General features: G+C 49.3%; 1 protein-coding gene across 3 annotated transcripts in view; it reads left to right on the forward strand.

The window, feature by feature from the left end:
- Positions 1-14,278: 14,278 nt before the first annotated feature.
- The window catches only part of LOC142748580 (zinc finger CCCH-type antiviral protein 1-like), a 33,894-nt gene continuing 31,516 nt past the window's right edge, over positions 14,279-16,656 (forward strand). For 2 of the 3 annotated variants that reach the window (XM_075855665.1, XM_075855667.1), the window contains exon 1: positions 14,279-14,744. In XM_075855665.1, coding sequence (XP_075711780.1) covers positions 14,461-14,744 — 284 coding nt within the window. In that variant the 5' untranslated portion in view covers positions 14,279-14,460. The remainder of the gene's footprint in view (positions 14,745-16,656) is intronic. The other variant, XM_075855666.1, reaches the window with a different exon arrangement.

The following is a 16,656-nucleotide window of genomic DNA, read 5'->3' on the forward strand; positions in this document are numbered from 1 at the left end:
AGGTCGTGTCTCCAGCCTATGGACAATCAGACGAGTCAGAGGTGCAGCCACAAGACATAAAGTGTCCTCATTGTCCAGTCCCCACAGGGGGTCATCAGGAGGCACCACCATCACTCAGCTAGAGACCATCAAACCAAGCAGATCCAATTATCTTCCCCCCCCCCCCCCCGTGTCCTCATCCCGGATGTGGCAGATAATAGACGGGCAATACACATAATAGTACAAAAGACACAACTCACTTACAGACAGTAGAGACACAAACTAAAGTCATTATAACAAATCATGGTGACTGGAAACTGCCAAGATGTCTCCTCCCCCTGAGGGGTATTTAAAGGGAATGTGTTGCCAGCAAAACATGTTTGTTTTTTTTTAGTTAAACATTTAGTGTGTAGGTGATTAAACATTGTTCTAATTTTTATTTTTTTTTCACGAGTCAGGAAATATTATAAATTGGATTCAATTGGATTCTAATTTATAATATTTCCCATTGCTGGTCACTAGATGGAGCCATTCCCAAAATTGCAGCATTGCATGTGGTAAAGCAACCACATTGCTTTATGCTGCAAAATTGGGTAAAAATCCCTCGCTCTAGTGAGCTCTCAGAATCCCCCCCTCCTTTATCCTGGCTAGTGCCGGGAGAAACGAGGGGATTGAACGGTGTAACCTCCTACACTGTGTGTCGCCATTTTTTGAGCTAACACGTAGTGTAAAAGGTTTACATACAGTAGTAATCACACACAAACACGAACATACATAGAAATCACTTACCTGCTCCTGCCGCCGCCGCTCCCTCCGGTCCATCCGCTCCGTCTGCTGCCGCTGCTCCATGTGCACAAGTCCGGAAGCCGCGACCGGAAGTAGTAATCTTACTGTCCGGCCGCGACTTCCGGTCCACAGGAAAATGGCGCCGGACGGCGCGCATTTCAAATTGAACTGTGTTGGAGCGGCGCATGCGCCGTTCCCACACAGCGGCGTACATGATAGTGGATGGAACGGGCCCCGTTCGCAGTCCCTATGGGACTGGAGCTGCCGTATTCCATGTCTGTATGTGTCGTTAATCGACACATACAGAAATGGAAAAAAAAATGGCAGCCCCCATAGGGAAGAAAAAGTGTAAAAATAAAAAAAAGTAACACACAAACACACAAATTAATCCAAACGTTTTTAATAAAGCACTAACATCAAACTGATATTAAAATTTTTTTTTTGGGTGACACTGTTCCTTTAAGGGCTTGTTCTGGGGAGGAGGGGGATCTCCTGGATGTATGATGAGAGATGAAGCTGCAGCGCTGAGGAGGTCCCTGTGATGATTCTGTGGACTGTGCTGTCCCTGCAGTGAAGGCGACCTGGTCCGTCAGCATTGGATACAATAAACCCTGTTGGAGTTGCCTTGTCGTCACTGGCTCTGTGATCGTGTATTAACCTAACGAACCCCATGACACTGAGATACAGCGGCTCAGCAGACCGTATCACACATGATGGGATTAGATACACCGGTCAGCAGACAGTATCACACATGATAGGATTAGATACACAGCTCAGCAGACAGTATCACACATGATAGGATTAGATACACAGCTCAGCAGACAGTATCACACATGATAGGATTAGATACAGGGCTCAGCAGACAGTATAACACATGATAGGATTAGATACACAGCTCAGCAGACCTTATCACACATGATAGGATTAGCTACAGCTCAGCAGACAGTATCACACATGATAGGATTAGATACAGCGGCTCAGCAGACAGTATCACACATGATAGGATTAGATACACCAGCTCAGCAGACAGTATCACACAAGATAGGATTAGATACACTGTGAAGTACATGTTATTATTGGGCTTCGCCTCCGGTGTTGGCTACATCTGTACACATAGTAACGGGGGGGAGGGGGGGTGTGACGCTTCTGTTGTCACTTTGTTGCTCGTCCGGTTTCTCTCGCGCTCTTTGTTTATTTCGCCGTTTCCACGCGGGGGACGGTGAATCATCGTTATTTTTAGACTCAGGTGGAGTTCATGGTGCGTCATTGACTTCCGCATTTTATAGTTTTCTCTCAAGGTCACTTCATATTTACGGGTCAGAGATCACTGTCTACAATACCAGACCCCATGGAGCGTGGATCACAGTACAGACCCCATCCTTCCTACACCCACTGACCCCTCCCCGTACCCGTAAATGTCCAGGAGGGTGTCCGGACCGTGCTCCACACTTTATAATGCAAATGTGTGTGACTGTCTGTGGACGGCTGTGATTGGGGGGGGGGGCTGTGGTGTTTTAGAGGTTAATATCTCTGGTGATCTGGAGTGGTGAAGGGGTTAAACACCAGTGGGTAACTCACCCGTCCAGGCTCCAGCGCCCGGTAATGGTGGTCACTATCTGGCTGCTCCGACGTATAATCCATTTTTTACCATTTATTATCAGGGATTTATTACTATTTGTTCTTTTTATTGTCACTTCTTCGCTTTTGTTATTCACATAATGAACCTTTGGACTTTACTGGATATCTGACAACTGGCGGCGCCTCGCTGGGTATGTGGCTGGCGGCGCCTCAGTGATGTCAGATGTGGGGCACACAGTGGCACGGTGGTATAAGAATGGATCCCCCCAGTAGTTTAATCTTTTATTGTCATTTCTTTTAATATTCCTGAACATTGGAAATTATCCGCAGCAGCAGCAGAACTGAGCAGATACATGAGAAGAAAGATTCAGTGCAACTTATCAATCCCATTGTCTCCGAGCAAATGGATCCAGGGAGCAAAACTACTCAGGGAAAGGCGTCCCTACTCATTCAGCTCTTATTCTGTATATATGGACACTGCACAGTACCACTTCTCCTGTCCTGTATACTGGGTGTAATTCTCAGTATCTGTATATATGGACACTGCACAGTACCACTTCTCCTGTCCTGTATACTGGGTGTAATTCTCAGTATCTGTATTACTCTGTATATATGGACACTGCACAGTACCACTTCTCCTGTCCTGTATACTGGGTGTAATTCTCAGTGTCTGTATTATTCTGTGTATATGGACACTGCACAGTACCACTTCTCCTGTCCTGTATACTGGGTGTAATTCTCAGTATCTGTATTATTCTGTATATATAGACACTGCACAGTACCACTTCTCCTGTCCTGTATACTGGGTGTAATTCTCAGTATCTGTATTATTCTGTATATATGGACACTGCACAGTACCGCTTCTCCTGTCCTGTATACTGGGTGTAATTCTCAGTATCTGTATTATTCTGTATATATATACACTGCACAGTACCACTTCTCCTGTCCTGTATACTGGGTGTAATTCTCAGTATCTGTATTATTCTGTATATATACACTGCACAGTACCACTTCTCCTGTCCTGTATACTGGGTGTAATTCTCAGTATCTGTATTATTCTGTATATATATATACTGCACAGTACCACTTCTCCTGTCCTGTATACTGGGTGTAATTCTCAGTATCTGTATTATTCTGTATATATAGACACTGCACAGTACCACTTCTCCTGTCCTGTATACTGGGTGTAATTCTCAGTATCTGTATTATTCTGTATATATGGACACTGCACAGTACCGCTTCTCCTGTCCTGTATACTGGGTGTAATTCTCAGTATCTGTATTATTCTGTATATATATACACTGCACAGTACCACTTCTCCTGTCCTGTATACTGGGTGTAATTCTCAGTATCTGTATTATTCTGTATATATACACTGCACAGTACCACTTCCCCTGTCCTGTATACTGGGTGTAATTCTCAGTATCTGTATTATTCTGTATATATATACACTGCACAGTACCACTTCTCCTGTCCTGTATACTGGGTGTAATTCTCAGTATCTGTATTATTCTGTATATATGGACACTGCACAGTACCACTTCTCCTGTCCTGTATACTGGGTGTAATTCTCAGTATCTGTATTATTCTGTATATATATATATACACTGCACAGTACCACTTCTCCTGTCCTGTATACTGGGTGTAATTCTCAGTATCTGTATTATTCTGTATATATAGACATTGCACAGTACCACTTCTCCTGTCCTGTATACTGGGTGTAATTCTCAGTATCTGTATTATTCTGTATATATGGACACTGCACAGTACCGCTTCTCCTGTCCTGTATACTGGGTGTAATTCTCAGTATCTGTATTATTCTGTATATATGGACACTGCACAGTACCACTTCTCCTGTCCTGTATACTGGGTGTAATTCTCAGTATCTGTATTATTCTGTATATATATATATACACTGCACAGTACCACTTCTCCTGTCCTGTATACTGGGTGTAATTCTCAGTATCTGTATTATTCTGTATATATAGACACTGCACAGTACCACTTCTCCTGTCCTGTATACTGGGTGTAATTCTCAGTATCTGTATTATTCTGTATATATGGACACTGCACAGTACCGCTTCTCCTGTCCTGTATACTGGGTGTAATTCTCAGTATCTGTATTATTCTGTATATATACACTGCACAGTACCACTTCTCATCTTTTTAATAAATGTTAACAAACATACACATGCCATAAATCCGCACATACAATACACGGGTCAAAAACCAACACAAAATGAACAAGTTATAAACACATTATGAATCTCGGCCGCCTCCTCTCTGGTCCAGATCACATTCCTACCAGCACTCAGTCTTCTGTATTATAACTCACATCATCCACACATCACTCATCATCCACACATCACTCTCATCATCCACACGTCACTCACATCAGTATAAATACAAATACACAAAACTCATAGTCACAACATCAATCCAGACGCCTCAAAAGAACAAAATCAGTAACAGTCTAAAAAATAAAATAAATAAAATTGTTAAACCACAATAAAACCAAAAACTGACCCTAACCGGTCCATGTGCCCATCAAATTATATTAACCAAGGAAAAATGAGAAATTCCTACATGAGAAAACACAACATGAGCCTAATCGGCAAATAACCCCCCCCCCTTTTTTTTTTTTTTTTCTAAAAAAAAAATTATTTTTTTTTTATTTTTTTTTTAATTTTTAATTTTTTTTTTTTTTTTTTTTTTTTCCCTCCACCCTTTTTCTTAACCACAAATCCGCAATATGAATACCAATTAGTAACCAATATATACAATATATACAAAACAATACTGAACATACATATATATATATATAATATCTACATTATACCCAATTCAAGACCAATGTCCAGTCCAAAGTCCGTACCTTTAAGCTCCGACCGACACCATCGTCCATCCTTCAATGTCTCTTTGATCGGGCCCGGCTTTTTCTTATTATTTGTACCACCCCTCCCCCACTTTCCCCCCTCCCCACCTAACACCTAACCCCCTCACATCTATACAAAAATACTACACTCTACAAGATATAGTAAGTAATGACTCAGCCTGTACAATGGCATACATTACCTGACATAACACATAACACATCCTTAACAAATCCTACCCACAAGGCCCTGGTTCGGTACCTGCAAGCCCTATATCCATCATCAACTATACAGAAAACAAAAAGCTACAGTGACAGCATTAGCCCCCCCACCAGGAATAGAGACGACTAGACTAGGGCACGCTGAAGGAGAAACCCCTCCAAAGCATGGAGGCCCTACTCGTGCCCAGTCTCTCGAACTCCAAAGAACGAACCTTCCCCAGGTCACCGAGAATGTTCCTCACCACCTCTTCCTCCGGGAGGGTTTTTTGTCTGGTTGATACAAAACACCGTGCGTTCCACGTGCCGTACCTGACCGCTAAGCTGACTAAGAATAAAGTGCCCCGATCTCGACCACCCAGGTGTCTGAATGTTCCATAGGCCCATTCCGCATAGGAGAGACCGGTCAGACCAGGCCAACCAATGGAGGCACCCACCCTGCTGTAGACCCCTGTATTGAGGGGACAATGAAGCAGGAAGTGCTCCATGCTTTCCAGCACGCCGCCACACTCCTCCCGGGGACAACCCCTTTCCTCAGGGTTCCTGTGTTTCAAGTTGTCCCTCACATACAGTTTCCCATGGAAGCAACGCCAAGCCAAGTCCCAAAACTTTAAAGGGATCCTACTAGAATTTAAAACCCTCAAACCAACCTCCAGATCCCGACTTGGGCAGTCCCTGAGCGCCAGGGGCTTCTGGAAATGGGTCAACAGAACTCTGTTGTCAAGGAGCCTCCTTGACAGAGTCCTGATCTCCCACATCCCCAGACCCCACCGGCGAATTGTTTTCAGAACCACGGTAGCGTAAGCCGGAAGATGCCCATGCGGCGTGCGAAGGTCCTTCACTTGCCCTCCTGTCTCCCATTCCTGGAAGAAAGGCCGAAACCACCCCCTGCAGGAGACTACCCACGGAGGAGCCCTCTCTTGCCAGAGGTTTGACATGTTGATCTTTACAAAGGTATTAACCAGGAATACCACAGGGTTGACCATACACAACCCCCCTAGTCTCCTCGTACGGTATGTCACCTCCCTCTTGACTAGGTTCAGCTTATTCCCCCATAACATCTGGAAGAACAAGCTGTAGACCCGAGTCCAGAGAGGTTCTGGCAAGATGCAGACACTGCCCAAATAGATTAACAAAGGGAGCAGGTAAGTTTTGATCAAGTTGACCCTTTCCCTGAGGGTCAAAGACCAACCCTTCCACTGGTCGACTTTCTGAGCGGCGATCTTTAGCCTGCTGTCCCAATTTTGTTTGGGGTAATCCCCCTGGCCAAATTCGATGCCGAGAATTTTTACAAACTCCTGAGGCCCTGGAAGAGTGTCCGAGAGATCAAAGGTAGGATCTCCCCCTCCCAGCCAGAGACTCTTACACTTATCCTGGTTGATCATGGACCCGGATGCCTCCGAGTAGCGGTCAACTTCAGACATCACCCACTCTGCCTCCCCTCTCGAGGACACAAAGACGGTGACGTCATCCGCATACGCCACCACTCTCAGAGTGGCTTCCGAGGCTGCCAAGTCCATGCTGACTCCCACCAACGGTCCACGATCTACCCTCCTAAGGAAGGGGTCAATCGCGAACACGTATAAAAGCGGGCTCAGCGGGCAACCCTGGCGAACCCCAGACCCAACCTCAAAAGAGCGGCCAATCCAACCGTTCACAAGCGGAAAACTCTCTGCCCCTGCATACAAGATCTTAAGCCAATCAACAAACCCCCCCGGCAGACCATACCTCAGAAGGACCGACCAGAGATACTCGTGATCAACCCGATCAAACGCTTTTGCCTGATCCAAGGACAGCAAGTACCCCTTCCAACGGCCCGCCCTACTCTGCTCCACTGCCTCTCGGACACCGAGTACAGCGCTAAACGCGCTGCGGCCTGGAACAGAGCAATGCTGAGCCCCCGAAAGGAGCCGGGGTGCAAATTTCACCAGCCGATTAAACAGCACCTTTGCCAGAACCTTTCTGTCCACATTGAGTAGCGCTATGGGACGCCAATTCTCAATGTGCGATGGGTCTTTACCCTTTGACAGGATGATCAGGGCCGACCTCCTCATTGACTTCGGCAAAGTGCCCGAGGAAAGACACTCATTCAACACCTCAGTCAACAGGGGAACTAAAATGTCCTTAAAGGTCTTGTAAAATTCAGACGTTAAGCCATCTGGACCCGGCGACTTCTTGAGGGCAAGCCCTTCAATCGCCAGTCTCACTTCCTCTTCCCTGATCGCCTCTGCCAAGACACCAAGAGAGGGGTCTACTCCTGGTTCGGGGACAGTTTCAGCCAGGAAAGCCGACATCGCATCCCGATCAAGATCCATCTTTCCCAAGAGGTGCGAGTAAAAGGATCTGACGACCTCCAAGATCCCTGATCTGGACCTTTTCAGGGATCCTGTACTGTCCATCAGTCCTGAAACCACTTTACTATTTACTGACATCTTGCAGTTCTTGTAGGGGTCGGGCGAGCGGTACTTCCCAAAATCCCTCTCAAAAACTAAAGATGCGTGTCTATCATACTGGCAACTCTTAAGCAAAGATTTCAGTCTGGAAATGTCCTCGCGGTCACCTCCAGTCGAGACAAGATGCTCGAGTTTCCTCCTCAGGCCCTGATACAGGCGATACCTGTCCAGGCTCCTGAGGCTCGAGAGCTGGCGGAAGAAACTCGCCACCCTTTTTTTGAACATCTCCCACCACTCCGACTTACTGCTACAAAGATCCAGTAATGGTACCTGGCTCTGAAAGAAATCCTCAAAGGACCGTCTTATCTCCGCTTCTTCCAAGAGAGACGAATTGAGCCTCCAAAAGCCTCTTCCCATCCGGGGGGTCTCTGCAACATTCAGAGAAAATAAAATTAAACAGTGGTCGGAGAACTCCACCTCAACGACGGACACTGCCGAAGAGATGGCATCCTCCTTTAAATAAAACCTATCTATTCTAGACCTACAACTACCTCGATAAAAGGTGAATCCCGCGTGGCCTGGGGTGTGCCGGATGTGGACATCCACCAGGCGAGCCTCACTAGCTATCCTATTTAGGGCCACACAGTCATAAGTCAGCCTGTCTCTGGAACCTCCCCTATCTTGGGACCTCGTGGCAGCATTGAAGTCCCCTCCAAAGACCACCTGCCGACTCGTAAAAAGATAGGGCTTGATCCTCATAAAGAGACTTTTCCGGTCCCAGCTGGTTTGGGGACCATAGATGTTAATGAGCCTGAGCTCCTGTCCCTTCATGAGGACATCCAAGATCAGGCACCTCCCCATTTCTAATTCAATAACCCGTCTGCATTCTACCGATGCGGTGAAAAGAACCGCCACCCCGCTACCCGGCTCGGCCGCAAGAGACCAATAAGATGGTCCACGCCTCCACTCCTTTTTCGCTTTATGTATGGCTGCCAAGTCTGTCAGCCTGGTCTCTTGCAAAAATAAAATGTCGGCCTCAATTCGGCCGAGAAAATCAAAGGCCGCAAATCTAGCCTTGTCAGATTTAATGCTGGCGACATTAATAGATGCCAGCGTCAACGGGGTGGGTGCCGCCATCCTGGGTGATTGAATTAGATGACCTTTTTCCCCTTCCCCTTTCCCTTCCCCTGGTTTTTATCACTGTCTGATGAAGAGCCGAGGGCCCTTTTGAGGGATGCTGATGTGTCCATATCCCTCCCTTCCTCCAGCTCCTCACCAGCACCACTATCAACCTCACCTCCAGGCTCCGAGACAGCGCTTCTCCCTGAGGGTTCCGCATGCCCTGAGGCAAGAAGCTGTACGCCCCCCACAGACCCCCTCGTCACCTTCGCCACATCCTCGCCCCCACACTCCTCATCTGAAGAGGAGATGTCCTTGAGGGTTTGAAAGCGGTTTGAGAGAACAACAAGAGGTGAGTCGGTTGGGCTTTCCTTAGGCACCTGGACCAGGGGAGGAGAAGATTTCTTATCTCCCTTTTTTTTCTTTTTAGCACCCTGCTTGCGCTTTTCATCTAGCCACCGTCTACTGTCCTCATCCATACTTTCATATAGCGAGGAACATGAAGAAGCGGCTTCCTCCTCCCTCTCCAACCTCCTGACCTCTTCATTCAAGTCCTGTTCCCCCAGGGCCTCAGTAGCAATGACACTTGCCCCCGGAGCAGGGCCAAGGGTTACCCCCGTTGCCTGGGGCTCCCCGAGCTCCCTACTCCTTCGACGGTTCTCCAATCGCCTTAACTTGGAGGGTGACTTGCCTTTCTTCCCTGGCCCCTCAGCCCCTTCACCTCCACCAGTGCCAACCACGGCAGGAGCAACCTCTCGGCTTTCTCCCGCTGGGCCCGCCATGGCGTTGGCAAAGGAACGAGGGCAGCGACTGAATGGGTGACCTAGATCCCCACACAGGTGACACCGAATATCCCCACAGGATGCGGCAAGATGACCTATCCCCCCGCACAACGCACACTTCTGCACTCTGCAGTGGGCACTGAAGTGCGTGGGGTCACCACACCTGTGGCAGAGCTTCGGCTGCCCCTGGTAAAAGGCCAGGATTCGGTCCCTTCCTAAAAAGGCTGAGGAAGGGATGTGGGTGACAGTACTTCCTGAACGCTTTAATTTAACCATAAAGGTCCAGGCCCCTGACCAGATGCCAAATTCATCCCTGTTTTTTTTGGGGACCTCCGTTACCTCCCCGTACCTGCTGAGCCAGGTCATAATGTCCATACAAGAAAGACACTCATTGCAAGTTAGGACGGTCACCTTCTTGATTTCGCTCTGACGAGACAACGCTTGTACAGCGAAGTCTCGCCAGCCGGGCTCATTCTTCACCAGCTCATAATTTGACCAAAAGAGCTCCAGGCCCTCCGGCCGAACAAAGCTGATGTCAAATACTGGGGTGCCATAGGGATGTATCAGGGCAAAGATGTCGATCGCCCTGAAATTCATCTTCAAGAGAAGCTCAACTATTTTTGCCCTAGGTGGGCACGTATCATTGCCTCTCCAGCGAAGACGAACAACATTCCTACGAGCCCCCCCAGGCCCGGCTGTCGGAAGGGTCCACACAGTTTCCCCTTCCCTTTCTTCTCGGAAAGCAGTCAGGCCATGCCTGTCTATCCAGAAGGACAGATCAACCGCTCGGCCCTCTACCATTATTGTTCTCTCACCCTTTTTAAGGGCCTCCAGGAGGCGCCGCTGTAAAATACCGTCCCCAGAGCCTGAAGATGAGGAGGAGGCCCCAGCAGTGACACTGGCATAACTGCGAGTAGTCACCCCTGGGGGGGCAGATGGACCGGCCTCACTAGACCTTATACCCCTGGCAGTAACATTCCCACCACTCACCCCAGCCCCAGACACAGGAGAGAGACCATTATCAATATCACTCGTACCTGCACCATTCATACCCTCACCATTATTAACAGCACTTGTACCGGCACCATTCATACCCTCACCATTATTAACAGCACTTGTACCGGCACCATTCATACCCTCACCCTCTGGACCAGCAGTAAAAAGTGTTTTTGGGCCGGATGTTATCGCCTCGGTGTCATCAGGTTTCCCCTCAACCTCATTAGCGTGACATTTATTTACTTGAGACAATCCTTCCTTCTTAGAGCCAGCAATGCCCAGACTCGCCCTCACCCCTGGCAAAGCTGGCTCCCGGGCTGGGGATTCATGTGACGCAGCCACCAAAGGAATACTAGTGACTGCGCCACCGGACCCAATGACCGCAAGCTTGGGGGGACATTCAACCGTGCCGTCAGTCCCAGCAGCCCCTTCATGCTGCCGCCGCTCAGTAGCACCAACGGGTTCCAGGGACACTGGAATATTCGCTGCCAGCTCTGGTGTCGAGCTGCCCCCCATTACTGAGGAGGAAACCTGAGCACCAGAGCTTTGTTCTGCACCCAACGCTGGGCCACCAACATTATCTGGCGCTATTGACGCCTTAAAAACGCCACCAAAAACGCCACCGCTACTACGACAAGCAGGGACATCAGCCTCCTCTATCACGCCATCATTAATCTCCCCGCTTTCCTGCACCGGACCCACTTCAGGGCCCGGGCTAGGCTGGATCACGGGGCTTGTGCAGCGAGCTGACCCTGCGGCCAGCTTGGGTAGCACTGGGTGGGGAACAAACTTAAAACTGACCTCCTCCACGATTTTTCCAGCCTTTCTGGATTTTAGTCGCCGCCGGGCTTTGCGCTTTGCTGCGCGCTTGGCATTAACTTTCTCCTCTGGACCCAAGTCCGCGCCAAAAGAAAAATGCTGCAGGCTCACCGGAGACTGGAGCTGCCGTATTTCCGCCATCAGCCTCCCACCTGAATTGCTGCTGCTGATGTCCTGGTCACAGGTGTCCCCCTCACCAGCTGAGCTGGAGTCCATGGGTAAAGCCACTTGCTCTGCAGGCAGCTCGCTGCACGTACTCCGCTGACCAGACGCACCCGGACACATTTCCTCCTCCTCACCCTCATCATCCGTCTGCTTTCCAGGGTCACAGACACCCTTCATTGCCCGGAACCGATCATCATTAAGGAGTTTCTCCTTGAAAGGTCCACTATTCTCCAAAATAAACTTGCGCTTTTCTTTCAGGGCATCCACCTCAGATTTGAGATCCCTGATAGTCGCCATTACTACCAACCTCTTTGCTCCAGAAGTGGCGTGCGACCGAACCCGGGCTGCTTTCAGCTCCTCCTGGAGCTTCCGAATGGCCTTCCCGGCGTCCTCATACCCACGGAGGCACTCCGCAACACGGGAGCTAAAGGTGGTTGTTGACTCCGTGGCACGTAGTTCACCCCAATCTGCCTCCACACCATCATGCATGCTCTGCTGCACATCTCCAGGAGCGCTCCTGCTGGCTGCAACACCAGGAACCTTGCGGCTTTCCTGGCTTTCTGTCCTGGTTTCAGGCGGGGACAGGATCGGGGCCACATCGCTGTGACCCCGACTAGATCTTCTCACCCCCACAACTTCGGCCGGTTGCTGAACGCTCCCGCTACCCGCCGGCCTAGACCGGGTAACAGGAGGCTGAGAAGCACTTGGCTGGGAAGAACTTCCTCTCATCCCAAGCAGCAAACTCTCTCCCTGGAGAGGAAAGAGCCGACACCCGGAAAGAGCTTCCTCCAACACACAGACAGCACACACCCGCTCCTCCTGTCCTGTATACTGGGTGTAATTCTCAGTACCTGTATTATTCTGTATATATGGACAGTGCACAGCACCACTTCTCCTGTCCTGTATACTGGGTGTAATTCTCAGTATCTGTATTGTTCTGTATATATACACTGCACAGTACCACTTCTCTTGTCCTGTATACTGGGTGTAATTCTCAGTATCTGTATTATTCTGTATATATACACTGCACAGTACCACTTCTCCTGTCCTGTATACTGGGTGTAATTATCAGTCTCTGTATTATTCTGTATATATATACACTGCACAGTACCACTTCTCCTGTCCTGTATACTGGGTGTAATTCTCAGTATCTGTATTATGCTGTATATATGGACACTGCACAGTACCACTTCTCCTGTCCGGTATACTGGGTGTAATTCTCAGTATCTGTATTATTCTGTGTATATATACACTGCACAGTACCACTTCTCCTGTCCTGTATACTGGGTGTAATTCTCAGTGTCTGTATTATTCTGTATATATATACACTGCACAGTACCACTTCTCCTGTCCGGTATACTGGGTGTAATTCTCAGTATCTGTATTATTCTGTATATACACACTGCACAGTACTACTTCTCCTGTCCTGTATACTGGGTGTAATTCTCAGTATCTGTATTATTCTGTATATATATACATTGCACAGTACCACTTCTCCTGTCCTGTATACTGGGTGTAATTCTCAGTATCTGTATTATTCTGTATATATAGACACTGCACAGTCCCACTTCTCCTGTCCTGTATACTGGGTGTAATTCTCAGTATCTGTATTATTCTGTATATATGAACACTGCACAGCACCACTTCTCCTGTTCTGTATACTGGGTGTAATTCTCAGTATCTGTATTATTCTGTATATATGAACACTGCACAGCACCACTTCTCCTGTTCTGTATACTGGGTGTAATTCTCAGTATCTGTATTATTCAGTATATATGGACACTGCACAGTACCACTTCTCCTGTCCTGTATACTGGGTGTAATTCTCAGTATCTGTATTATTCTGTATATATGGACACTGCACAGCACTACTTCTCCTGTCCTGTATACTGGGTGTAATTCTCAGTATCTGTATTATTCTGTATATATGGACACTGCACAGTACCACTTCTCCTGTCCGGTATACTGGGTGTAATTCTCAGTATCTGTATTATTCTGTGTATATATACACTGCACAGTACCACTTCTCCTGTCCTGTATACTGGGTGTAATTCTCAGTGTCTGTATTATTCTGTATATATATACACTGCACAGTACCACTTCTCCTGTCCGGTATACTGGGTGTAATTCTCAGTATCTGTATTATTCTGTATATACACACTGCACAGTACTACTTCTCCTGTCCTGTATACTGGGTGTAATTCTCAGTATCTGTATTATTCTGTATATATATACATTGCACAGTACCACTTCTCCTGTCCTGTATACTGGGTGTAATTCTCAGTATCTGTATTATTCTGTATATATAGACACTGCACAGTCCCACTTCTCCTGTCCTGTATACTGGGTGTAATTCTCAGTATCTGTAATATTCTGTATATATGGACACTGCACAGTACCACTTCTCCTGTCCTGTATACTGGGTGTAATTCTCAGTATCTGTAATATTCTGTATATATATACACTGCACAGTACCACTTCTCCTGTCCTGTATACTGGGTGTAATTCTCAGTATCTGTATATATATATACACTGCACAGTACCACTTCTCTTGCTCAGTATAATCAGATATGGGGAATGTCCAGGAGGAGTCTTGTTCCAGTTTCGTTTCTCGCTGGGCTGCGGAGGATCCTCCCAGTATAACCGTCGTGTCTGCACATAAACACTGCAGTCTCTTCAGGCACCGAGGGCCGAGCACAGAGGCTTTTCCTACCCGCAGACGTCCGGAGGCCACACACAGGGATCGGGGGCTATGTCGGACCCCACAGTCACCGCCTTCCTGACCAAGCTGCTGTGCTCACATGGGGGTCGCCTGGCCAAGGATCTTCTGACTGGATTGCTGGATCTTCCCACTGAACAGATTGAGCAAATCCTGCGGGATGAACCCCAGAAGTTCTCGCTGGTTGGGGAACTGGTCCTGGCCCGGAACCCGGTGAGGATCTGCGCCAAATATCTGAAAAATGAATCGGAGGAGGAGTGCGACAAACTGCACCTCTGCAGACACTATCTACAGGGCAAATGCTGGCCGGGCAAGAGGTGGGTGATCTGAGAGTAATGTACAGGGCGGGAGGCGGGTGACCCGGGAACAATGTACAGGGCAGGAGGCGGGTGACCCGGGAACAATGTACAGGGCAGGAGGTGGGTGACCCGGGAATAATGTACAGGGCAGGAGGCGGGTGACCCGGGAATAATGTACAGGGCAGGAGGCGGGTGACCCGGGAGTCATTTACAGGGCAGGAGGCGGGTGACCCGGGAATAATGTACAGGGCAGGAGGTGGGTGACCCGGGAATAATGTACAGGGCAGGAGGCGGGTGACCCGGGAATAATGTACAGGGCAGGAGGCGGGTGACCCGGAAACAATGTACAGGGCAGGAGGCGGGTGACCCGGGAACAATGTACAGGGCAGGAGGCGGGTGACCCGGGAATAATGTACAGGGCAGGAGGCGGGTGACCCGGGAACAACGTACAGGGCAGACGCGGGTGACCCGGGAACAATGTACAGGGCAGGAGCCGGGTGACCCGGGAACAATGTACAGGGCAGGAGGCGGGTGACCCGGGAACAATGTACAGGGCAGGAGGCGGGTGACCCGAGAATAATGTACAGGGCGGGAGGCGGGTGACCCGGGAGTAATGTACAGGGCAGGAGGTGGATGACCCGGGAACAATGTACAGGGCAGGAGGCGGGTGACCCGGGAGTAAGTACAGGGCAGGAGGCGGGTGACCCGGGAGTAATGTACAGGGCAGGAGGCGGGTGACCCGGGAACAATGTACAGAGCAGGAGGCGGGTGACCCGGGAATAATGTACAGGGCAGGAGGCGGGTGACCCGAGAGTAATGTACAGGGCAGGAGGCGGGTGACCCGGGAACAATGTACAGGGCAGGATATGGGTGACCCGAGAGTAATGTACAGGGCAGGAGGCGGGTGACCCAGGAACAATGTACAGGGCAGGAGGTGGGTGACCCGAGAGTAATGTACAGGGCAGGAGGCGGGTGACCCAGTAACAATGTACAGGGCAAGAGGTGGGTGACCCGAGAGTAATGTACAGGGCAGGAGGCGGGTGACCCAGGAACAATGTACAGGGCAGGAGGCGGGTGAACCGGGAGTAATGTACAGGGCAGGAGGCGGGTGACCCGGGAATAATGTACAGGGCAGGAGGCGGGTGACCCGGGAATAATGTACAGGGCAGGAGGCGGGTGACCCGAGAGTAATGTACAGGGCAGGAGGCGGGTGACCCAGGAACAATGTACAGGGCAAGAGGTGGGTGACCCGGGAATAATGTACAGGGCAGGAGGCGGGTGACCCGGGAATAATGTACAGGGCAGGAGGCGGGTGACCCGGGAATAATGTACAGGGCAGGAGGCGGGTGACCCGGGAATAATGTACAGGGCAGGAGGCGGGTGACCAGGGAACAATGTACAGGGCAGGAGGCGGGTGACCCGAGAGTAATGTTCAGGGCAGGAGGCGGGTGACCCAGGAACAATGTACAGGGCAGGAGGCGGGTGACCCGGGAATAATGTACAGGGCAGGAGGCGGGTGACCCGAGAGTAATGTACAGGGCAGGAGGCGGGTGACCCGGGAACAATGTACAGGGCAAGAGGTGGGTGACCCGGGAACAATGTACAGGGCAAGAGGTGGGTGACCCGGGAACAATGTACAGGGCAGGAGGCGGGTGACCCGGGAATAATGTACAGGGCAGGAGGCGGGTGACCCGGGAATAATGTACAGGGCAGGAGGCGGGTGACCCGGGAATAATGTACAGGGCAGGAGGTGGGTACTGAGAAGCTGTGGGTCACCTCTGGATGTGATATCAGTTTAGGGTGTATTTGCTTCCAGCACAGCCACTATCTTAAAATAATATCGTCAATCCCAAAAGATTTTTCTTATTGTTGACACAGTATCACACATGATAGGATTAGATACAGCAGACAGTATCACACATGATAGGAT

Source organism: Rhinoderma darwinii, chromosome 3, assembly GCF_050947455.1.
Source record: "Rhinoderma darwinii isolate aRhiDar2 chromosome 3, aRhiDar2.hap1, whole genome shotgun sequence".
In the NCBI taxonomy this organism is placed as follows: domain Eukaryota; kingdom Metazoa; phylum Chordata; class Amphibia; order Anura; family Rhinodermatidae; genus Rhinoderma; species Rhinoderma darwinii.